Source organism: Onychostruthus taczanowskii, unplaced genomic scaffold, assembly GCF_017590055.1.
Source record: "Onychostruthus taczanowskii isolate IOZ18803 unplaced genomic scaffold, ASM1759005v1 scaffold4, whole genome shotgun sequence".
NCBI lineage: Eukaryota > Metazoa > Chordata > Aves > Passeriformes > Passeridae > Onychostruthus > Onychostruthus taczanowskii.
The window spans coordinates 20,336,905-20,361,814 of NW_024501459.1; the positions used below are offsets into that span (position 1 = coordinate 20,336,905).

The following is a 24,910-nucleotide window of genomic DNA, read 5'->3' on the forward strand; positions in this document are numbered from 1 at the left end:
ACATACATATAAACATGAAAATACTTCCTGTCCACGTTGAGAGGATGATTTCTTGGGATTTATTTGAAAGACAACATGTAATGAAATCCTGAAATAGTAATTAACTGGCATACTTTGGACAGATTTTTCAAACAAAAGCATCCAAGTGAAACCATAACAGCATCTGTGGATGAAACAAAGTCAAACATTTCTCATTTAATATTAAATAAGATTTGACTCAGATGTGAAGCTTTGGTTTTGGCCCTATACCCAGGGCTCTTTTTATCTGGGGACAGGGAGAAAGAAAAAGAGAAAGATGGGAACATTTTTTTAGACATTGATGTGTTACTTCCTCAGAAATATTTGCTTTGACTGGACTCATTTGCATAAAGCATCCATTAACACTGTAAACAAGCACATTTGAAGCAGATATTCATAAGCATTTTCTTATAAGAATTGCTTCTAAAGGGCAGTTGATGTCATCTGGAAGATCATCTGACCAGGTCGGGTGGGTGAAAGTGCCTTCCACTCTCCTGAGCTCAAATGTAGGTCAGCTACCTTCCCAGCACCTTTCACATCCCTGGTCCTGGAGCTCTCCCTTCAGCTGGACCCAAAACCTGCAGGGGAGCCAGGATCCTTAGTGAGATGAAAGAGGGCAGAACAAGAGAGGACCTCATAGGTCTTTGGAGTCATGAGTGGCAGGGGGGTGCTCACTGACTTAGAAAAGAGCTAGGGCACACTCGGTGAAACAGCTACTGGCAGGTTTCATAGCAAACCAAAGGCATTTCTTCATGGGACACTAGATGAGCTGTGGGTCTGCTTACCAGGGGACATTGCAGTGCTAGACATCAGCATGGATTGAAATGCAGGCTAGAAAAATAAATGAAAAAAAAATTCCATTAATGACCAGTAGCACAGCAAGTCCTTGACAATCAAATTTCTGACAGTTTAGTGAATATTCTGGGCAAGTTGTAACTACATATGCTTGCACTGCTCTTTCTAAATTTCTTTCATTGTTCTGTCTTGCACTTCTGTTTCTTTATCATTCATCACTTATTACTGTGATCTGGATGGACCTTTAAACTTACCCAGGAGAGCTGTTCCTATATGATTGTGCTTAACTGCAGCATTCTGAAAGCTAATCCCTATTTCTGTCTCCAGTGCTTGCAACATCTGACTGCATCTCACCACAGAATTATTATTATTGTTCCTCTTTCTTCACTACTGGAAAAAAAAGCTCCCTCTTCTCCTGAAGGCTGTCAGCCTTTTCATACAGTCAGTGTAAAATGTGAATTTATGTTAAGGGATTAAATAGAAAACTGAATTCTCAGTGGATTTAGTTTTAATACTTCTTGTTTCTCCACTGGTGGGTGCTGTGTGCAGTTTTGGGCACCACAATATAAGAAAGACATAAAACTATTAGGGAGTGTCCAAAGAGGGCCACGAGGATGGTGAAGAGTCAGAGGGGAAGCTGTATGAGGAGTGGCTGAGGTCACTTGGTCTGTTCAGCCTGGAGGAGACAAGACTGAGGGGAGAGCTCATAGTGGTTTAAGGCTTGCTCACATGGGGAAGTGTAGTGGCAGACATTGATCTCTTCTCTCTGGTGACCAGTGGGAATGTCCTGAAGTTGTGCCAGGGGAAGTTTAGATTGGATATCAGGAAAAATTTCTGGTGGTTGGGCACTGGAACAGCTCCCCAGGAGAGTGACCACAGCATCAGCCTGACAGAGCCCAAGAAGCCTTTGGACAATGCTCTAAAGCACATTGTGTGACTCCTGGGGATGGTCCTGGGCAGGGCAAGGAGTTGGGCTCCAATGGTCCCTGTGGGTCCCTTGCAAGTCAGGTTATTCTATTCTGTGAACTCTTGGAAGTTCATTATAGAAAAAACATATTTCTTCAGACACTCTTGATAAATGCTACTTCTACAGAGAAACGATGAAAACTTTTGAAGGTCAGCCTCAATAAAATCACTATATTTAGTAGCTTCCAGTAAATCTTGTACAGAAAATAAAAACAAGTGCTACATTAATAGGCTTATTCACTTTCAAATAAAATACAAAATTGATTAAATAATCAGTGATATTTACATATAGTCTAGACCTGATTGTCACACAAAATACTAAAGGAAATAGCTACCACTTTGTGGCTCAAGTCTCCACAACAGAGCTTAAATTGAAGATATTTGGATTTCAGAAATTTTTAAGAAAAAAAATATACCTTAATTTTACATTTTCCTTTGTAATCTCAGACTGCTCAGAAAAAAACCCCACACTGTCAAACTTGACAGGGAAACATTGCAAAGAGAGAATTATTGTAAGGCTTTCCTGCCTAGAGAGTGAAGCAATCAGCTGGCTGCAGCTGTGTATGCACGCAGACGTGTCTGCTGTTTTCCCCAGGTGGTCTTCATAACATCTGTGTAGTCAAGAGCCCAACAGTACATTTGGGACTATCTTGAATGGGACAGGTGGTTTTGATGGCAGCCTTCCCTCTAGAGTTGTTTGTAGGCTGGATGCTGCTTCACTGCAGCTGAACGTGCTTTAGGTTGCAGTTAATGGCTCCTCAAAGCACCACAGCTGTGGGAGGAAATTCCACTGCTCTTGGCTGGGTAAATGACAGGACAACAGGGATGTAAACATGAAATTAGTAAATGTGATTGCATACCATCGAACCCTCTCCAAAGCACACAGTGGTCTCAGATTGGTGCAAGTAGGTTGTTGGTCATGGCTGGAATCACTGAGAAGAAATGAACCCAAAGCAGAGGGCTGGTGCAATTAGGCATTGCTGCTTAAAAACCTCTTCTTTCAGTTCAGTTGTCTCTGAACCTGATGCATCAGCCTTGTGCTGTATTGAGGAGAAAACATACCCTGCATTAGAAAAGGCATGCAATGACTGAATTTCAGCACTGCTTTCAGCACTGGCTCTGGCATGTTCTTCCCATCTGTCTAACACTATTCACCCTGTGGTTACTCTGCCTCTTTTTAACAAACAGAGAATGCAGCCTGAGCCTGCTGACACTTTGTATTTGACCTGTGGCTCCTTTTGCCCTCTCTTCTTTTCTTTCCCACATACTCAAATCACCCTGAGGATTTGGGTGTCTAAAATGTAAAGGTCACTTCTGCAGAAGAATTATGTGCAGTACATTCAGAGCTGTGGTGAAGCGCTTGGGATAAACATTTTCAGGCATAGGCTGAAATTTCTGCAAATACATATTTAGTTTGTAAATATTTCCACAATTTAGCGCCCATCTCATACAGTCATATCCAAGTGTCATCCAAGGGAGTTTTGACTCTGTCTTGATGTTTCAACATCTTTTAAGACATAACAAATAATACACCTGTTTTATGTGAGATCCCTCTAAGGCAAAGTTAAACAATTTGTCAGAGATCCAAATGATAGCAACAAGACCAGGACAGGAACAGGAGTAAATTGCAGCAGTAATGACCCTAATTCCACACAACTATTTATTGTCATCTGTCCCTGTCATCTGTGTGATGTAATCTGAAGTCCTTCAGCATAAAGCAAAGGTGTTTTTACTGAAAAAGCTAAAGTTTGAGAAAACATTGTGAATGCTCAGTATGACCATCAGTACTTATCACAGACCTTTTTAATCTATAGCCTTTTTTTTTGGCATTTAAGGTGTTGGATAAAAGTAAATTAGAGTTGTGTGTGTTTCTAACAAGACATCAACAAGGTTTTTTGTCATGGGAACTGCCAAATGTTTCTTCCAGCAGCCAAACAGAATGCTGTTCAAACTCAAAGCTGTTGTGCAGCAACCATTCCATCCAGTGGAGAATACAAATGGCTATTGGAAAAAGAAATCCAAAGCTCTCTGGAGGCACATACAGATTTCTGTTGAGTTCAGTGAGGTTTGGGTGAGAATGCAGAAATAATCAATTGATCAAATATTTTATTTTACTCATTCAGAACCGAGCACATTTTCTCCTTTAGAAAGAGGAGATCTAAGAGCTTGAGTTCAAACAGTAGCCACTGCAGCAATATGAGAAAACTTATGCATGTGCTGAAGAAAGAAAATTTTCTCCTGAAAGTTCAAGTAAATGTGGAATCAGCAGCAAAGATAAGAAGTGATTATTGAAATAATGCAATATGCTCCCCAAAGCAAGCAAAGAAAGAAAGAAACAAAACACTGTTGGGACAAGATTAGCTGCAAACTGTTTGAATATACAAGTATTTACCTGTGTTTCTTCTCAGATATATTTCTAAGCAATGCCTTAAGAACTTATTCTCCAAAACCAGATTAACCAGGATGTAAAAAATAGGAAATGACATATGCTTATATTAACTGAATATGCTATAGCCATTGGCAAACTTGTTTGATAATTATTTCTTTCAGAGAAGGTCATCCCATATCATGTGCTTTATAATGGAGATGCTTATGTAATACAATTAACCAAACCATTCAGATGACACCAGCTAAGTCAGGAACAGGATTTCTTATGGGTCAGTTGTGGATTACTTCTGCCTATTATACATGACTGCTTATCACAAAATGCTTAAATGCTATTGGGAATGAAGCCCAGCCCTCAGCATTCCCTGCCCCACTTGAGCATAGGGCTACACAGCCCCGGTTTCCCTCCCTCCCTTCCCAACTGAAAACCTCCTATCTGGAGCATTCATATGGCAGACTGGAGCTGTGGGTTTGAACCCTCTTGGTTTGAGACCCCTAGAGCTCTGATTTAGAATCTCTCTGTGATGCTTTTACACCAGACTATTGTACAAACAGTGGGTAATGTTACATCTGGCTGCATCTTAAAGGATGGTGTTAAAATGGTACTTGCTTCTTAAATAAAATTAATGCAGTTATAGGGCTTGTGAAAGAAGTTAGGAGCTTCTGTCCTTTAGATTTTAGGCGTGCTTGTAGGACAGAACTCTGCACCTATTTAGTCTTCCAAACTTGCTGGTCTGCTTAAAAAAGCCAGAATGTCTTCATATAGGGATCACTAAGTGCCAAAAAACGTGTGTCCTTCATAATTTTTATAGTAACTTGTGAGTGGCAATCTCAAACACTCTGCAAACAATATTCCCACAGCACTCAGGCAGCTAACATACATTTTTCTTAATTCACAACAAAGAAATGCAAAATGTAAGTTCTGGGAAACAAAATGCATCAGTTGTCTGAGTGGAGATTCTGCCTTGGGGTACCATGTACCTAAAATATGCACATATTTTTTGTACTTTTTCAGTTAATTTATATGGCATCCATTCTAATCAGATTCACAGATAAGACTGAATAGTGAGTTTCTATTTTCCAGTTTCTGAATTCTCCCTTTGGCTCGTTGACTGGCTTCCATTCTCTCTCTGGAGAGCATAATGTACTGCCTGAATATCTATGCTGATTTATATTCACAGCACTTATCTGCTTCCATTAGCCGTCATATAAGGTTTTCAGTTATGTTTAAAGGACCATTATGGATGGATGGTTAAGAGCAGATAGTGGAGAGGAAAGACATAACCACCTGTGGATTCAGTGACAGAATTTGACTATTGTAATTTCAATGTCTGTAGTCAAAATAATGGTTACAGTTGTGTTCCTCTGAGGGTGGGGACCCACAATCCAAAAAGTTTGCCAGGTTATGTACCTGCAAGTTAGCAGAGGAGCACCCAGATCCCTTCCAGGAAGGGGTCTCTTTATGTCTAATGCAACTATGGAGTGTGCATAGTTTTCTGATGGAGAGTTCCCAAAAAGAGTCGGGGGGTATTTGGGGTCCTTGGTGGTCCAGTCCTCTCTAGGAATATGACCACTGTTTGACCCCGCTTTTGCACTTGTGCTTTATGTTGTATGGTCACCACAGAATAGGAAAATTTGCTCCAGAAAAGGACTGCCCTACCTTTGTATGGTCCCACCTTTCCAGGAATGTTCTGTTCCAACTTGCCCACTTGAATGGCCATTAGCGTTTGAGGCATAGCAATACTTTATCTCCTTGCTGTCTGTCACAGCATGTGTCACCATTGAGACAGCCATGATACACAGAGTGTCACCATGCAACTTGAGAAGGCTTTAGGCATTCACTCATACACAGTAACATCATGCCACTTCAGAAGGCTGCAAGCATCTGCCCTTCTTGTTCTTTAGCTCAGCCTTTTATATTCTTCACCTTACATGCATTGCTCCTGTGTGCCCCCTGTTCCCTTTGGTGGTTGGTCAGTGCACCTGGGCATCCGTGGCTCATTGCTGTCAGTGCTGCTCACCTGCTTTTCCCAGCTGTACCCACTGGGGATGAGGCTGGCTGCAGCCCCACCCCAGTTACTACAAACTGTATCTACAGCTGTCCAGGCTTCTACAGGCATTCCTCTCTCCTCTCACCAGTTCTTGTTGAACTGTTGGTGAGAAAGCGTCTTCTGAGGGCCCTTGGGGCCATTGACCCATATTTGAGGTTTGGGTCTGCAGAATGAAGAAGGGTGCTTACCTCTCAAGATGTAAAAGCCTCAGCAGGAGGCTTTTCTCCTACCATACAGATTTTGTTTCATACAAGAGTGAAGGGTATGATATGAGAAGTTCACTCATATCATTAATTCTTGAGGCCAGGAGACCTACTGGAAATGACAGCAACCTCGATGCTGAAGTAATAATATTGATGTAAATACAGTAGTCTTACTGTGGATTTAAACACATGGATTTAAAAGAGGATCAGAGCACAGGAAGAGGTCTTGTCCATTATTGATCAGCTCATCTCTATCAGCTGGAAGATGGACAGCTCCTTGGATGACAGGGCCTGACTGTCACTTCTTGTCACACCTGATGAAATAGACTCTGAACCTGAAAGAAATGGATCACACGTTGGAACTTAGCATTATGAAATCTTCACAAAGAGAACTTCATTCATTTTCAGAGTAATATCTAGATCAGATTTAATTACTAATTATATTGTGTCTTAATAAACTAATGAACATGTTTCAGCATATTTGAGAAACTAGTGCTTTTTTAGTAACATAAGGATTTTACTAGAAATCCTGTTATTAAACTAGTGATCAGTGCTAGGGAGGAGATTTCATCTGTAGTGCTTTTCACAGTTAACATGCTTTAGCATTGTGATTTACTGAGGTTACCTTGCAAAATATGTTTATGATTTTTATCATAATGTATATTTGAAATCCTAAATGTTGTCCTGATTTCCCTAGATAAATAGTCATAAGATGCTTGCAGCCTTTAAGGGTGATATGGTTTATTAAATGCTTTTCAAATACGAGGATTTTTAGATTGCGTAGTGTATAAAATACTGCATTTACTCAAGCTCAAACATATGGTATTGAAGAGCAACGGCTCTGACAATTTCCTTTCTAAGGAATGAAACTTTTCTGATTAAGGGCTGAAGATGCCAAGGTAGCCATTCTGTAATCTTAACAACATGCACAGATGTACTTGAACACATGGTCATCAATGCATGTTTGTAAACTCACATGAGTATAATATGAATCATACTTGGAACTATCCCACAAAGGTCTGTTCCAAAGTCTATTTAAATCTACAGAACAATTCCTACTGATTTTGTATGTTGTGATTGAGGTCCAAAAGGAATGATTATGGATGTTTCTTTGCAGAAGGCAGGTTATCAAATTCTATAAGAATTGGTGAAATCCTCTCATGGCAGAAGTCCCTATGAATATTCCCTATGTGCTGTGACAATCAGCTTTACATGCTCTTTAATGACCAAGAAGCAATGCTGATAAATCTGGAAATTCCATTATGAATAATTCATCATCAGCTGCATAAAGTATCTCAGACAGTGCACTTCAGTGATATTCTTGCATGTTTTTGAGATATTTTAGGAAATGTACACTCATTCTTCATTCAGACATCTAATTTATCCTCAGTCCCTGCTGGGGTTCACAGACCAACTCCTCCTTTGTCTTTTCACATGCAAGCTAACTAATGTCAGTGCAGGTGCCACTAAAAATTGCATGATGGCTGTCATGCTTGCCTAAATAAGTGGGAGTCTTGGTTCAAATCTCTCCTCTGCCCTGTGTGCCCTGAACTTGCATCTCCCATGTCCTAGAAAGCTGCCTGGACTCCAGTGAATGGGGTTGATATATGACTAAACCTGTCTTAATTTCCTAATTGCTATCAGATGTTGAAGGATTCACTGAAATGCTTCTGGAAGTATAGATCTTCCTTCTCATGGCTGAGTACTCTAGAAGTATAAAACTGGAGATTTATTTAGACATTGGGCAATTTGTTCTCCATTTATTTTCTTTTTCCCCACTCCAAAATAATTATTACCTATTCCAGCGAGGGCTCAGAAGGAGAGGTTTTCAGGACTTTTCTCACTCTGGCAGTTTGAGCACTCCTCCAGGAGACAAGGTTTAGCACTCCTGACAGAGGAGAGCTGCAGAAGAAGCAGCCACTATCACTGCCAGATTGAACAGATTCGGGTACCAGCAGTGAACAGATGCAATCAAGGGGTTACTATGAAATGAGAAGAACTCTGTTTTCTTTCATAATTAAAACAGTATAGATATTGAAAAGGAGGAACTTCAAGCTAATATTATTTCTTTTCTTAATTATTCTGCTCCTGCTTAATAATTTACTCTTTTTTGGTTTTGGAGTTTGTCTTGAGTTTTGGGGGGGTTTTTTGTTGGTTTGTTTGGGGGTTTTTGTTGTTGTTTTGGGGTTTGTTTGGTTGTGGATAAGGCCTTAGGGGTTTTCTTTTCTGTAAATTTTATCATGTGACTTCTTTTTTAAAAATAAAAACTTTTTTCCTTTCCTGCAGGTCCTGTTACCACCATATGATGATCCTGTGAATGGAGCTGCTAAAGATCCACCACCACCTTATGTGTCAGCATAAGTGAGAGTGCTGTGTCCCCAAGGAGGATAGCTTTACTTTACAGACATTGAAGCAATAGTTTGATAATTTCACTTCCAGGATATAACCTCTGTGGGTTACACTTTGTTGTTTTGCTGACATATTGAAAACTAAATTGTATGACTCATATTCTGTAGATAGTTTTAATAATTTGCTGCAACTACAGTAGTGTTACAGAAACTAGTGAACTAGTTTCAGAATAATTCTGGGTAGCACTAGGGTTACAGTAGTCACTGAATAGCTTTTTCCACCGTGTCTGACATACAGTGCTAGAGAACGTAGAACTTTGCATTCTCAATCAGGTTCAGAGTGTAACTTAATTTTTCTTTATTTGTAAAACTTCCAAAGCATTACAAATATGTTTCTCAGATGCCCACATTCAACTTCAGAATACAGACCAAAAAGTCAAAAAAGTAACATTCCAGTTCATTCCTCTTATGCAAGTATTTTTGAAGTTACTATGCTATGAGTGATGATGGTGATTGCAAGAAGAATTGGTCTTATGCACTGTTCTCATCAAACTGGCTAATGGGAAACATATTTAATTGGGAAGGATAAGTATGGGAAAAGAGAATAGACAAAACACTCCATGTGTAACAAACCAGAACTTATGATCTACACGGACTCACTTTATCCCAGCCTGAAACCATTCTAATGCGCAAAAAAAAAGCTATCAAATTCTGATTACTTTATTTTCCTGGCTATCCACCTTTTTCCTCTCCACTAACTTCACAAATAGTATTTTGAGGTCACAAAATCCCTGCTTTAAAGTCCCATGATTAGGTGACAAAGCTGTGTCTTTTGCCCTCAACACGCAAATGTTTTCCCATTGGAATGTGCCTGTAAATATCGCAATGTTCTGCTGAGTGTAAACTAAATTATGCAGATTCTAAGATACATGTTCCCAACCTGTGGGGAACTTAAGCATGTAATTTCTTTGGGCATCAGCAGATATGTTTTGTCTGTTTCTCATATACATCAGTGTGAGGGTATAGATTACTTTATGACTGAACTGCTTGTACTGAGAATCTTTCTCATGGGACTCATTCACCCATGAGTGTTTGTGTGAGGTATTTATTTCTTCTCTAGAGAAGTGCCTCCTGCACATGTAACTTTTTGTTTTGATGAAGTTTCTACTTTTAATTGAAAAGAAACATGAAAAGGGAATATAATGTGTGTTTCTACCTCTCCTTGTTTCCCTCTGCATTGTCTCCTCTGAGTTTGGGGTGATGGTGCAGGCTGAAGCTCAGCTGGTGCCATTGCACAGCACCCCAGGTGAAGGGCAGTGCTGAGCTGAGTCACAGTTTGGAGGGCACCAGAAGACACCAAGGTGCCATCTCTCCTGTGGCTGTGCTGACAAGGGAGTCCATACTCTTCCTGAGTAGGACACCTGTCCTCACCCATAGTGCATTGACTCCATTCTGCCGACTGAAGAAATGTGGACCTTTTCCTGACTTTTTCTGGAAAAGAGCTTTCCAGGGGAGCACAGGACCAACAAATTATTTTCACGGAGATTGCAACTGTGAGCTGTTCTTGCAGAAGCTAGGGAAGGAAAGGACAGACTCTTTCTGCCTGTCTCTTCCACACCCCTGGTAAAAGGCAGGTCCCCATCTGCTTGCTGGAATTTTAGTTCATGGTTTATCTACTCTAAGATCAAGCTAAGCAATGCATTTGAATGAACCAATCCTGAAATCCATCCACTGATCTTTGTCACACTCCTATTTTTTTCCTTTCTGAATAATGCCATCTACTGTTATTACAGGTATCTTCAGGAATTAATCTGAATTTGGAGGTTGTGCTGGCTGGCTGGGCTTCTGAGCTTAATTTTCTTTCATTCTTGACAGATTTGTGAAGGAGGTTAGGCAGTCATCTGTTTGAGAAAAGCTGGTTGTAAATACATTGCATCTGTGTATACAAACTTCTCTACAATAAAAGGGATTGTTTCCTCAAGACTATGGAAATATTTTTTTATTGTCTTCCAAGCACAAACATACATAAATTCCTGTCCAATCAGTCTGTCATAGTAGAATTTTTTCTGTAGAGGACTAAAGGATAGTTTTTTAGTCCACTCACCAGTCAATTCATCATCTTTCCCATCATATTGTACAAATGGAGGAGAGGACAGTAAATTCTATAATTTATTGCATAGTAAGACCAAAAGATAATTCAAGGTTTTAGTTCATTGTCCAAAACCACAGACATTTTTTCTGGTCTGATGAAGTGTGTAATACAGAACAGGGCTAAACTACAGAACAGAGCTACTCTGAAAGCTGGGGCTTCTTTTTCCACACCATAATAGGGATAACATGCTAATTTACATGAAATTTCTAAGACTTTAAGTTGTCTCACTAAGGAATCAAGACTTCTTCACACACTCCATGCATGCATAAATGTGAGTACAGTGTGTACTGCCAGAACTCCCCTTGGATTTGGTCCAATTTGAGTTAAAATGGGCAGGAAGGTTGTGGTATCAAATCCATGACATTCTTGCACACAGAGTAAATATCTGGGTAGGAGGTAACAGATAATGTAATGTAAATTTAGTTCTGGTGACATATCAGGATCCCCATGAGAGAGGAGTTCCACTCCTCCCAAACAAAAATGAGATTCTGTGGGTTACATGAAGAGACAAACTCCAGCTGAAGGGTTTTTATCCTCAGATGTTGAATTAATTCTCCATTTCCATGTATAATTCTGGGGAATTTACACCACAGCTTTTCTGTAATTAATTTTTAATAGTCATCTGTGACACAGCCTATTAAAAAGCTGGCTTCTTAAGTTTCTCCGTTTTGGGAACTGCTTACTCCTAACAGTTTTTTGCAATATTCCTTGCAATTTTCCTTTCTCACATATATTAGGAGCATCTGCTTACTCAAATGCGCTCCTGGTTTTGTATCTGAAACTCTAATATAGCTGCTTTTTATTAATAATTTTTAGCAACTTAGGAGTGGAAAGAAAACACTTTGAGGGAATGTTGACATGAAACATCATAAATATAAGGCCAAAACCAGCAAATGGGAATCTAAACTTTTATAGTGCCAGAAATATAAGTAGAACTTTTGCTGAAATATCTTCTGGTTTTGGTTGGTTGGTTGGTTGGTTGGCTTGCTTTTGTTTGTTTGTTGTGTTTTTGTTTGCTTGTTGTTGTTTGTTTGGTTTGGGTTTTTTGTTGTGGGTTTTTTTAAAATGTGTGCTACAAGACATTGCAGGCTTCAGAAATCCTACACATGCTAAGGCACAAGTCCAACTTGTCTCATATGTGCCTGATGCTTTTATTCCTGATTGAACAATGCAGCAGTGCACTTTCCTTCATTCTGCACTCCTCCATGCGTGTCTCATATGTGCCTGATGCTTTTATTCCTGATTGAACAATGCAGCAATGCAGCTTTCCTTCATTCTGCACTCATCCATGCATCATATTGGAGAAAGCAACAAGAAATTTGTAGTGGTGATCCAACAATGCGGCACTCGTGCTTGTAAGTACATGACATTTTCTAAAACAATTACTAATGACCACCATTTTAGGTGTTTGTCTGTATTTCTTTGGGAAAACCTCTGGTTGGTAAAAACAATCCAGTCTTGATATATTAGCAAAGGCCACATCGAATCGATACACAGCCAGATAAAATCTTGGCAAGGAAGCAGAGCAAATGATAACCAGTCCACAAGTTCCAAACAAATTCCAAATTCTTTCAAATTAGGGCATTCCTCACCACTATCCTGTTGGCTAGGGACACCATGGACAGTTTTAAAAATTGTTCCTAATAACACGTCTGTGCACACTGGTGCTTGGAATGTGCAAAATGGAAGACTTGGCTACTGCTAAGGGCAGAAGGGGAAAAAAAGGAGTAGGAACAGGAACAAAACATGGGAGGGCAACATTCATGTACATCTCTTAAAACAGCACAGAAACAAGGTTCACTGCTGCAGTATTGGTTGACTTATGTGCCCTTTCTTTCTCCTCTGCTGTGGTCAGGAGGAAATATAGTTGCTCATGAAACCTCTTATATTAGCTGTTAGACAAGCTCTGTTCCAGAATTCTGTCACTGAAGGGGATGATACCTTTGTCTTACTTGCTTTAATGCAAGGAAATCTACAGATTAATATTTCTAAACCAAAAGCAGTATTGGTTAAATGCCTGCCAAACTGTCTAGTCAGACAGATTACTCTAAACTGCTCCTCTGGAGCTAAGTTTTATCCTTAGAAAATTCTTAGATGTTCTCTCCATAGAGGCTGCTCTCCTTAGATGCTGCTTCTCTGGAGCAGCATCTTTCCCATTTACCCATCCCTGTTAGCTGTAGAAATTGCAGTCAAATACCACAAAAAAAAAAAAGCATTTCGTGCAAATTCACTATGGAGATGTTTCAACGCTATCTCAGTTCCCAGCTCTGAGAAATCCAAAACAGCAGCTATAGCTATCTAAAGGGAGGCTTGGCTCTGGTAAATCAGGATTAGTGTTCTTTCAGAGAAGGACTCTGGTATTTGTAAATTATGTCTCCACACCCATGGGTTTGACCTGGAATCCTTCTGCACTGTGGCCAGTTTTTCAGCTGAATAGCTCAGCAGGGTGTGGAATACAGATCTGTGACCTTCTGCCTGCAGCCTGTGTCTACCTCCAGCAGAAGAGGATACTCTGGGAGTGAAAGCCTCATTGTCACCCAGCCAGCAGATACAAAGCTATTTCAAAGCAAAGAGGCAGTTCTACAACTATACCCTGGACAATGAGATGCAACAGCAGTTTATTTTAGTGAAGAATCTTAGTGAAATTTAATGCAGTAAATTATTTTCTTTTTCTTCAGAGAAATTAACTATCATAACTGAAACCAGGACACAGATTATTCAAACATTTCAGACAGGAGAGTTTTCAGGAAATAATGAAATGTTTTCATTTGTAGCCAGAGCTGGACTTAACTAATTAGTCTGAGTGGAGGACACAGGGTCACTTGGAAAGCTGAATAAACAGCAAGGAGATGAATCAGGCCTGCAGCAGGGCTGGCTACTTGGCTTACATGAGAAGCTTTGCTAGCCAGCAGAGACAAAAGAGCTGTGAAGCTGCTCTGAGGGAGGGAGCTGCAGCACTGCAGAGGCTCTGCAGGCATTTCAGAAGACTTCTGTTTGCTCTTTGAGGTCGACATGACCAGCAATAGCAGGGATGAGCCACATAAAGCTTTTTAGCCCAGAACCTGAGCTATATCACAATACCTATGTGCATCCTAACTCTATAACTAACAGGCTTCTGTTTCATATAAACTTTCCCTAAGTATGTAAATATTTCTGGTTTTGAAAGGGTTGGGGGTGTTTCATATAAACTTTCCCTAAGTATGTAAATATTTATGGTTTTGAAAGGGTTGGGGGTTTTTTTCAGATTTTTTTTTTTCATGTAATACTGAATCTGTTTCCATTTTCAGATTTTTTTTTTTTTTTCATGTAATATTGTATCTGTTTCCCTCTCCAAAACTCCCCATTTCAGGACCCTTCAGGAGAGTAGAGGCAAACATGAAATTAGAGGTCCAACATGGGTAAACTTTTAGCATCAAATCTTCTGATCCCATTCAAGGCCAGGATGGGCAAGGTGCTCTTCAAAATTCACATACCATCCTAATAAGATGAGATATGTTCTACTTTATGGATGGAAGATACTTCAGCCTTCATTCTGTGCCAGAGGCAAGCACAAACAGGCACCTTCTCTCTTACAGATAAAACGTGTCTGGATAGGCAAGCACTTTTATAGTTTTATTTTGTGTATAGAGATATGTTCTACTTTATGGATGGAAGATACTTCAGCCTTCATTCTGTGCCAGAAGCAAGCACAGAATTTCTCTCTTATGGAAAAAAGGTGTCTGGATAGGCAAGTACTTTTATAGTTTTATTTTGTGTATCATCAGTACACGAGTTTAAGATCAACAGATGAAAAATAAATCAATGGGACACTCCAGGAGATTGATGCTATTTACATGAATGTGGTCATTCTTGGCAATATACACTATATCAGATACACTCACCTGGGGCAGCAAGGACAATGAAAGTAAAAGAACAAAGGCAAGAGCTGGCAATTTGTTAAAAAGATTTATCTTTTGGGAATTTATAAAGTCTTCTGCCCATTAAATAATTAGAAAAATGGGATGAGTTTTTTTCTTTCATTGCATTAGAGCAGAGGATGAAATCAGCTTTGTCAGTTGGACAGAGCAGCTCAAATTTCCTGCTATTGTGTTATCCTGCTGCTTTTCTTCTCATTAAAAAAAAGCTAAAGAAGTTCAAAAGGCTCTTAGAAACAATTTGATCCACTAGTTTTGAGTGGTTTTTTCTTAAAAAAAATTGACTTTGCTTATTTTTTAATGCAAATATTTTCCTTTTAAATACATAGATATTATTCATGGTATCAGTGGCCATATGTTCATCTAGAACTGACTGGATTCTGTTTCAATGTATATTTTCTTTGTGGTTTTTTATCTTGTGAATTGTCAGCAAAAAAAAGCCCAAAGCACAACATAATATATTGTTACCTTTTGGTTACTTATTCCTCTCTGCAATTCAATTATTCAGCCTGGATAAAAAGTCCTGACATACTAATTTGGACAAATAAGTTTGAAATAAAGGTAATGTATCATTACACTGTGTGTAGACACTGTGTAAGCACTCCAGGGGTCTAGAAAAGTAGCCCCTGGTTAAAAAGGGAAGCTCAGAAGAATTCCTCTGTCAACTGTTGCACTCCTATGAGCACCAAGCAACAGAACATGCGTGGTTCCATAATTGCCACTGTGCAGGTGTAGAGCAGCACCACTGAGATGTGAGCTGCCTTGTCTGTGGCTCTGGTACAAGAGGCTGCACCAGCAGCACAGCTGAGCTCAGACCAGTTCATTTTACATGACCAGCCTGAGGATGAGTTTAAAAAAGGGTGTCTAAGAAAAAAGGGAGGTGGGTGTTTAAGGAAACAAACAAACATCTACCAAACAGCTTTGTCTCAGGGGTCTGAGACCAGATAGAGTCACAATCTGGGAAAGTTTTAGGATGTGATCTCTGGCTATATTCATGGTGTCTACATGCACCTAACATACAATGTCTTTCCTGGCCATGAGCTAGATCCATACTTAGCTCACATTCCTTCTGCTTGTTCCTTTTTCAGTTATAAATCACCTCTGTGGCAATGCTTTTCTGAAATGCAGGCAGATTAGATCTACTACATTTCCTTTACATCAAAAAAAACCCACAACAGGTTGGATGAGCACATCCTAATATTGAGACGACCCGTCGATTTCTCCCCACCTGAGCTGAATCTCTTTAATAAAGGCATTAAAAAGGAGAAAGATCTCCTGCCCATTTAGATAATACTACATTTTCTTTACCTCAAAAAAACCCTCAACAGGTTGGATGAGCACATCCTAATGTTGAGGAACTAATTCTGTATCACCTGTTCATGTTTTGAAACATCTGTAATTTTTTGTTGTTGTTCTGAAGTGTTTAGTATTATTTGGATCAGAACAGAAGCTGAGATGGCATTTGTGCAAATCATGATGGTCTGAGGTATTTATTGCTTTTCAATTTGATATACCTGTGCTGGGATGGAAATTGTCTCCTCCCCTTGATGTGAACGTGTTTTAAGGTTCATGTCTCCCTTGTTTGTAGTTGCTGCAACTCTTGCTCATTATCCTGCCTTTGTCTGTGTTGACTGTAATAAAATATTTATAGATAGCAAAGTCTTTAGGATTGCATAGACAAACAGAAGCAAGACAGATTTCTCAAGGACCTAGATAAAATTTTTGTTAGTTTCTATTGCAAACAAGAAAAATTGAGATCTCACTAAAATGTAGTTTGAAATAAGTAAATAAATGTAAATGGTTGTTAGTGCAATAAAAACTATGGATTTTGCCAGTGGAGGAATTCAGCTTCTTAATTATTGACATGCAAGATCTGAAATGCTTATAAACAACATCAACATGTTGTACTATTGACTGTCTTTATTAGTCTACAGAGAGATCAAACCATAGTTTTTAAATCACTTAAGATATTTGTAGCTGACAGCCTTATAATTGGAAATGTAGAATGAATGTGTAATACTCAGTCTCAGGGTTTATAAACCACACTGTACTGCAATTAATCAAGAATAATTTGCATATGCAAATTTGAATCTATCAGTGGAAGCATCAGTCTTAATTGTTTAATTAGAAGATACACCCTTTCCTGGGTCCAGTGCTGGCTGAAATCAAACTGTCTCAGTTGATTCCTGAAGTGCCAGATCAGCAGGTGTTTGGTATCTTAAAAAAAAGAATGCAAGTTCCTGCTAGTTACAGGGAGTTTTCTTGAATTCCTACAATATCTTTGAAGCAAAACTTTATCAATCTTGTCTTTCTCTACTATTCTTCCTAAATAAAGACAGGATTTCCCCTTTCCTTTCCTTTTCTTTCCTTTCCTTTCTTTTCCTTTCCTTTCCCTTTCCTTTCCTTTTCTTTCCTTTCCTTTCTTTTCCTTTCCTTTCCCTTTCCTTTCCTTTTCCCCTAGACATCTACTGTGGTTAAACTACTGTAATGTAAAGCAGGTATGTTACAGCTGGTCAGTAACACTGGCCAACCATTACTGGTCATTTGTCAATTACCATATGATTCTCCATTTTTTATCACTCAAAAATCACTTAAAAGATAAGGATATAGGGTTTGATTCTAAATTGGATCTGCTTTCCTGAAGAAGTAGATAATTTTCTCTCTCTCATTATTCATCTAAAAACATCATCCTTTTGCTACATCCACAGGTTCTATTTTGGATGTGCACTCCACTTTTTTCTTTGCTGTTTTGAGCATCTCTTCCTACGGCTAGCCACCTGCTTGACACTTAGATGATTCTAATTTGTACATGGTACATTATACCACCTCTAAAAGGAAACAAAGAGACAGATATTTTGCAAAACCCATACTGTTTTCTTACTTGAATACTTTGCATTCAGCTGACATTTTCTATAATTCCAGGAACATGCTGCTGGTTAAAAACAAATTCAGTAAAGACTCAAACACAGATGTAATGAAAAGTGTTTATTTCTCACTTGTGGTAAAAAGGACTGTCCTGAGTGTTAGTGATAGATCAATGATACACGAATTGCACAGTTCTGTTCACAATTCATGGTTTGTAAACTTCATTATATACACATAAAACAGGGGAACTGAAACAGATCAAAGGGCTTGAAGGAGTATGAATATGTAAAGAGCTTGCACATCTCTCCCACACTTCTGTGGTCATCTTGCTGTGTTTTATTTCCAGAGGTTTGAGGACTAGAATCTTGACAGATGTTCTTGAATCTAAGAATCATTTCACATTCTTAAAGTAAATGAAGAAGGCAAGTAACTCCCTGGTGTGCATGGCTGGACATGCAGGCTCAGGCCTCTTTTGCCTTGCTGTCTCTGTCCCAGTGCAGACTTCCATCTTGCTGGGTGCCATGGATAGCAGCTGAGGTCAGCCACAGGGGCTCAGAGAAATGGACACAAGGCAAAATTTTGATTGTTGAGGCCCACATATTGCAATTAACTAAGTTCTTCCTACTGAAATTCTCTTGGAAATTCCATTTTACTCTTCAAAAAATTTTGGAACAAGAAAATCAGAACTCATGCATATGGTAACTGAAAAGCAAGCATTTGCCTTATACCTAGGTTATACATTTTCTTAATTTTCTTCAGAACTGTGTGGCAGCTTATGATTACCATCCAGCCTGGATAGTGTTTATAGTGAAGAAAATTTGATATATGATCAAATAGGCAGGACTCAATGAAATTATATACTGTTGGTAAAATGCATACTGAATTCACCTGCAGACAGCACTCACCTAGTTTATCTAGCTGAAAAATTGTCCAGGGATTGCTACTCTGCCAAGTATATTCATGGGCTTTTCTTCTGCTGTAACTTTGAACATGTGAGCAGGAAAACTGCATTTTCAGCATTTCCCTTGGTAATTTAAGCCATGCCATGCTTAAATTCAACTCTCCTTCAGAATCCAAGGTGATGTTTTCTTACGCAGCTCTGGGACAAAATTGACATCACACACACAAAAAAGTTCAACTTAGATCTTACAACATAATCCAGAAAGCATGCAAATTGCTAGCTCTAAATCAGTTCTTGCACAATGAAGAATATTCTAAATGTAACAATGTCTTTGGATTCTTATGTGTGTCTGGATCTGAAATAACAAGTTCTTCATGAATCTTATGTAACATCTGTGTGGTGCTCAAAATAAGCACCCAAATATCATCCAAACTACAACTCTGGCAGAATTTAGGCAGTATGACTCTTGACCCAATGGTGTTCATACAGAATTATACAGATCAAAGAATTAAAAAAGAAAATTACATCAACATTTAAAATGTAGTGTTTCAGATGCCCAGCAGCCAAAGGGTAGCCAGTCCAATCAGATCCCTGGGGGCTTTTGTGGCAACATTGCAGCAGAAATACCTACCTGATCTGTCATTACTGTGGCTCCTGGCTTGAGATTTCCTCTGATTTCCTCTTTAGTGATGATATTACTACTTTAAAAAGGAAAGAGACTCTCTTGTAGCAGATATCAACAGGAGTGTGGTACTTAAACTTGTAAGTACATCTTTAAAAGAAAAAGTTAAAACAAAAAGTACAGTTAATGAATGCTGTCTGGCTCTGCATGTCTCAGATGAAATATGTTCTGTTAAAAGGCCATTATGATAATTTTTTAATATACATTATATATCTATTATATACATCATAGTTGCCCAACCTTCACACCATCATGGGTATTAATATACAGAATAGATGTGTACATATATATGCATATATGCAAAACTTTGGTCTTGATTAAATATTGTGTACTGGAAGCATCTTTTCTTTTGGCTTTGGTACAACTGTGATCTGAGCCACAGTTAAATCTGACTCATGAACCATCTTGGGGAGATAACAGGAAGCACCAAACCCTGCACTGAATTTAGATTTAAAAGAGATTACTCACAATCTTCAAACTAAGTATATGTTCAGAGATTTTGGTGGGTTTAAAAAAAAAAATCATAACCTTAAAAAATATTTAACTCCTGAAAGTTTGCTATGCCTGCAATGCCTAGGTTTGTGGAAATCACTCCAGAAACTTGGTTCTTCATGAAGTTCATAATGAAATGTAAATGTTAATCCCTTTGTTACCAATCTTAATCTAACATCCAGAAGACAAGGAGTCTGGGTTTTGCTGCCAGGGCTGTGCAGAGGACCTTGGGAGCCAAGGAGGGTTGGCAGGTCTGTCCAGCTGTCTGTGAGACCTTGTGCTGGTCACCTGTGCTGGCTCTCAGGCGCTCTTCCAGGACAGATGCCCCAAGCCTCTCCACAAACAGCAGTTAGCAGCAGCCAAGTCACACCTGCACCTCAGACTGTTCTGCAAAAAACACCAGGAGCCACCTCTGCATTTTGTGAGGTTTCTGCTGGTTTGTGCTGCTTGTGATGTAAGAGCACACAGGGGAACTCTGGCGGCCAAACAGCTGCAGGGAGCTTGTGCCTGTGCTGGGCACCAGCCCGCTCAACCTTGTACAAACTGGTGTCTTTCTCCACACCAGATCCCTCTGGGCCAAAGCAGGAAGTGAATGCCCAGCTCCACAGTTGGAGAAAACGTGATCTGCAATGCAGAACTGCAGGCACCAAGGGAGCAGTGCAACTGAGCAAGTTGAAGGTTGGGCAGCCATTGAATATGCTCTCTAGGCATCACTTTTGGAATTAAAATACAAGACCTTTTTTGAGTCTTCAACATACAAAAAGATAAATAATTACCCCAAAGTGGTTATTTTCTGCATTAATTTATGGATTGCCTTACGACAGCAGTTCTCTATTAGTCAAAAAATTTCAAAGGAGAAAAAAGAATTCTCTTACAAAATGTTATAAAATATGAAGGACAGAGATGCAGATAAACCAGCCTGTTTCTAGTCCGATTTTTCTGTCTGCAGGTTTCTATCATTAAGTGCTATTACATTTCTGTTGGCTGCATTGAAGACACCTTTTATTAAAGTTTTGTCCTTTATATACTTACTTATATAGTGTCCTTAAGTCACCTCCTAAATCTGAGTTATTAAAGGCATTGCATTTTCTGAGTTTTTCACTGGATGGCATATTTTCCAGTTCTCTAATGGTTTTTCAGTTCTTTGCTACACCACTCCAAGGTTTTTTAAACATTCTGCTTGAATTATTCAGAGCTTTAAGGTGTAGCCAAAATAGAATATGTTTTCTTTAATGTTGTGGATAAAGGATTTAAAGCACTACGAAGTCAAAAATTTATCCTTGCAGTTTGTCTTGAAACACACTCAGTAAGTATTCTTTGCTCACATACAGCTGAGATTCATCATCTGTTTTGCAATCTATTTCATATGTGCAGAGCTATTGCTGCAGCATTATAGCTTCCTAGTCAAAATATTGTGTTATGTGAGTGCCTAAGAAATGTCCAAGTGTATAATGTTTACACTCAACCCCATACTGATCCTTTCATAGCCCATTAAAAAGAAAGAAAAAAGGGATATTTTGACAAAGTCTGTTTCCCTAAGCAGTCCTCTGTTCTATTACCAGTTTTGTGAATAATGCACTGAATGACAGTATTATGGAAAAATTTAGGTAGAAAGTGACCAAAAAAATGCCCAAGGATGGTTTCCCTAAGCAGTCCTCTGTTCTATTACCAGTTTTGTGAATAATGCACTGAATGACAGTATTATGGAAAAATTTAGGTAGAAAGTGACAAAAAAAAACGCCCAAGGATGATGTCCAGCATCTCCAAGTTATAGCCTCATATAAATCTTATGTTTTACCTGAAGTCAAGAAACTTTACCTTCGGAACTCTCCAAAATATGATTTTTTTAAATACAATGACTGGTGGTGGTAGTATTTGCCAATATTTTGGCTCTGCACGAATCACTGTGTTTTAAAATACTGAAGAGGAAGAAAACTTTGAAAAAGAAGTTGTAGTGAAAGGATGAATGATTTAAGACTTCTTGAAAATACTACTAGATAGTAGTAGATACGATATTGTAGATATAGAATAGCTTAATTTAATGTGTACCTGGTAATGCTGGGGGGAAAAAATCAACTCCTTCTGCCCCTAAATATCTGGAAAATCCATTCAAATCTAAGATGATATTTCACAGGAAAATGCATAAAAGCAAAACTGCAGAAAAAAAAAAAGTTATGAGATGCTACAGAAGATCTGTAGTAATCTTGGTATGGTTTGTAGCTAAGTTAAACCTGGTTAGGTAGTGAAAAGATACTTCTAATACTGCCACTGAATCCAACCCAAAGGAAAAGTTTCATTCATAGTATGATAAATAAAATCTTTTTCTTCAAAAGATAGAAAAACTAATCATCCACTTTGATATCTACAATAAGTACAATTAGGAATGCTAGTTGGAAGCAAAAAGAAAAAAACCAAAAAAACCAAAAAAACAAACCAACCAATAAAGAACTAGAAGAGAGATTAAATACCATAGCATAAAATCACAGAATTACTGAATCATTAGGGTTGGAAGAGACCCTCAAGATCATCTAGTAGAGAGGATTAATCCACTGGCAAACACGTGCTGCTGCGCATATAAACTGAACACAAAGGTGACCATCAGCCTCACTGGTGCTGTGGCCACTGAAAATGATAAAATGATGAAATCCTTGACCACATCAGGAGAAGTGGAGAGGGCTTGCATGGTGCATCATGTTTAATTTTGCCACACACCCTCTCAGGAGCCACATACACAGGAAGATCTTGCTGAGTGAAACAAGAGTGAAAGCTGAAAAAGAAAGTGATTGCTGTCACTAAATGCCCTAAGCAAGCCTTGGAGAAGAAAATTAATTCCTTAGGTTTAAAGACAATGTTGATATTAGGAAACAAATACAAAATTGCCATAAATACTTTTAGACTGGAAATTCGTAGGAAGCGTCTAACTACCATGAAGGTCTGATACTGTCCTCTACTAACAGCAGGAAGAAAATCAATTCACTGCTGTTTTACTTAAAGCACCTGCTTATTATGTAAAACCTACTTTCTGAAATGTGGTTTTTGTATTAAGTGATTGCCTATGATAACTGAGAAGCAGCCTACATCACTTCTTCCAGACTGAGAGTAATCCTTCCAGGCACTAAGAGAAGACAGGAAAGGAACAAACAGACTCAAAGTCTCAGGTATCTAGTTAGCAATCTTCATGAAACTTAAGGTTTGGTTTTTTTTTTGCCAGATTTTTGGTTCTTTGCATATCAAAGCATGGCTTGATAGAAGCCTCCAGCTTTTTCTTACTTAACATTTTCCAATCTTCCTCTACCCATTGTATCAAATGTTGACAGACTGAACAAAGGCTCTCCCACATCAAAAAGAAGTCACATGATGGGAGTGGAGGGCAGAAGCTCATAATTTGAGAAAGGACAAGCGGCAAAGAAACTGGAACTTTGAAATGTGGAGATTACACAGTACTTCTGGTGTGGTATAAATAAATACCGAAGTCAAATAAAGTCAAATAAAAGTCCCCTATCTTCTATGCTGTCTCTTATGAAACAAAGAGATGCTTTGTGCTGACTTGCTGCCATCATCCGTTCCTCCAATCTCCCGCTGGGATACCTTCCATGCGTTGAGCCTGCCAACAGCAGCAGGCTGCACGGCCTCTGGGAAGAGCGCGAGTGATGGGCTCTCTCATCTAGAAACTGGAGCTAAAGCCACCAGAGTTACTCTGGGCTCTCACATGATCTTGTCACCACAACATTTTCTCCTGACTTTTGTCTTCCTCTGGCAACTCAGCTGATGCCTCAAGCCACAGCACAGGGAAATGGAAGTACAATTTCTGTATTTCCAGACAGCAAAGCATTAATAAGGACCGTGACTGGGTCCTATGCTACATTACAAGGAGAAACAGAATGGGAGAATTGTTCTGCACTTGGCCCTGCTGGGTTTGCCATAATGTCTATCAGTGCTCAGTTGCATTTTTATTTTTTCCCTTTTCTCTGGATACAGGAAAGGTTCAGGAGCCAGTGCTCAGAATTAAAGATAAGGTGAATCCAACCACTTTCAGTTTTAGATTTGCTTTTTATCTGTATGCTTCCTTTTAGAGATTAGACTTTGTACACTCACATCACAGGCAATTAATTGTGCTTTGCAAAACTCACACAAAGTAGCTTTGCTGATTGCAGAGTTACTCATTATTCCGGCAACTCTGAGGGGTAAAAGTCTCCCCTGTTGGACTCCTCTGCTGGACTCCTCTGATGTACTTCAGTTGGCATGGCTTGGCGATTTAAGTCTGTCCTGCTGGACAGTGACAGTGAGCCCGGCTCACCTCTGCCATTTAAATGGCTTTCACTGGGTTTTTTGTTTGTTTGTTTGTTTGTAAGGAGCCAGAAATCACAATTGTTTGGGAACAAAGCAGGAATTTTATTTTTTTCTTCTTCATACATAATACCGTAAGTGTTGATATAAGCCCCACACTTAGTTTTTCCATGTGGACTACTGACCGCGCCGCTGCTGTGTCAGCTAAGAAACGACGGTCCCTGCTACTTGGCCAGCTTATTTCACGCTTTCCTCAGCGTTTTCCCCGACGGAGGCTCCCACCGGCCCGCCGCGGTGGCAGACACCGCATGAATCACCGGGGACTGTTTGCCTTGGCCCGCGGGTCCTGCGCGCGGGGAATGGGATTTCCATTCCCCGACGTTTCCCTTGGTCGGCTTCCCTGGAAGGCAGCGGCCCGGGGAGCACGGCGCCGGCCGGGGAAGGATGCGCTGAGCCGCCAGACAGAAATCACACCGCTTTTCTCTAGCAGGAACTCACGGCCCCCATCAGGGAGAGCCCGCGCGGCCCGAGCAGGCGCTGCTCCCGGGGCTGCGGGAGCTCCCCTCGCCGCCCGCCCCAGCGCAGGGACAGCTCTGGCACGGAGGAACCAGCAGCGGGGCCGAGGTGCGCGGGGCGGCGGGGCCGGGCCGGGGCCACCGCGGCCGGGAGCCCAGAGGGGTCGGGAGCCCTGTCCCTGACGGGGCTGGCGGGAGGAAGCGGGTCCCGCGTCCTCCGGGACCAGGCGGGAACGCCTGGGACCGACAGCCCGTATCCCGCAAGAGCCGTCGATTCCCTCTTTTTCCTCCCGGCAGGCGTGAGGGAGCGGGAGAAGAGCCCGGGTCCCATACACG

The 24,910-nt window shown here is 39.9% G+C and overlaps 1 protein-coding gene across 1 annotated transcript in view; it reads left to right on the forward strand.

Moving 5' to 3' along the window:
- The window catches only part of LAPTM4B (lysosomal protein transmembrane 4 beta), a 59,477-nt gene extending 48,734 nt beyond the window's left edge, over window positions 1–10,743 (forward strand). Inside the window, exon 7 of the mRNA XM_041413024.1 lies at window positions 8,705–10,743. Coding sequence (XP_041268958.1) covers window positions 8,705–8,779 — 75 coding nt within the window. The 3' untranslated portion in view covers window positions 8,780–10,743. The remainder of the gene's footprint in view (window positions 1–8,704) is intronic.
- The last annotated feature ends 14,167 nt before the right edge of the window (window positions 10,744–24,910 follow it).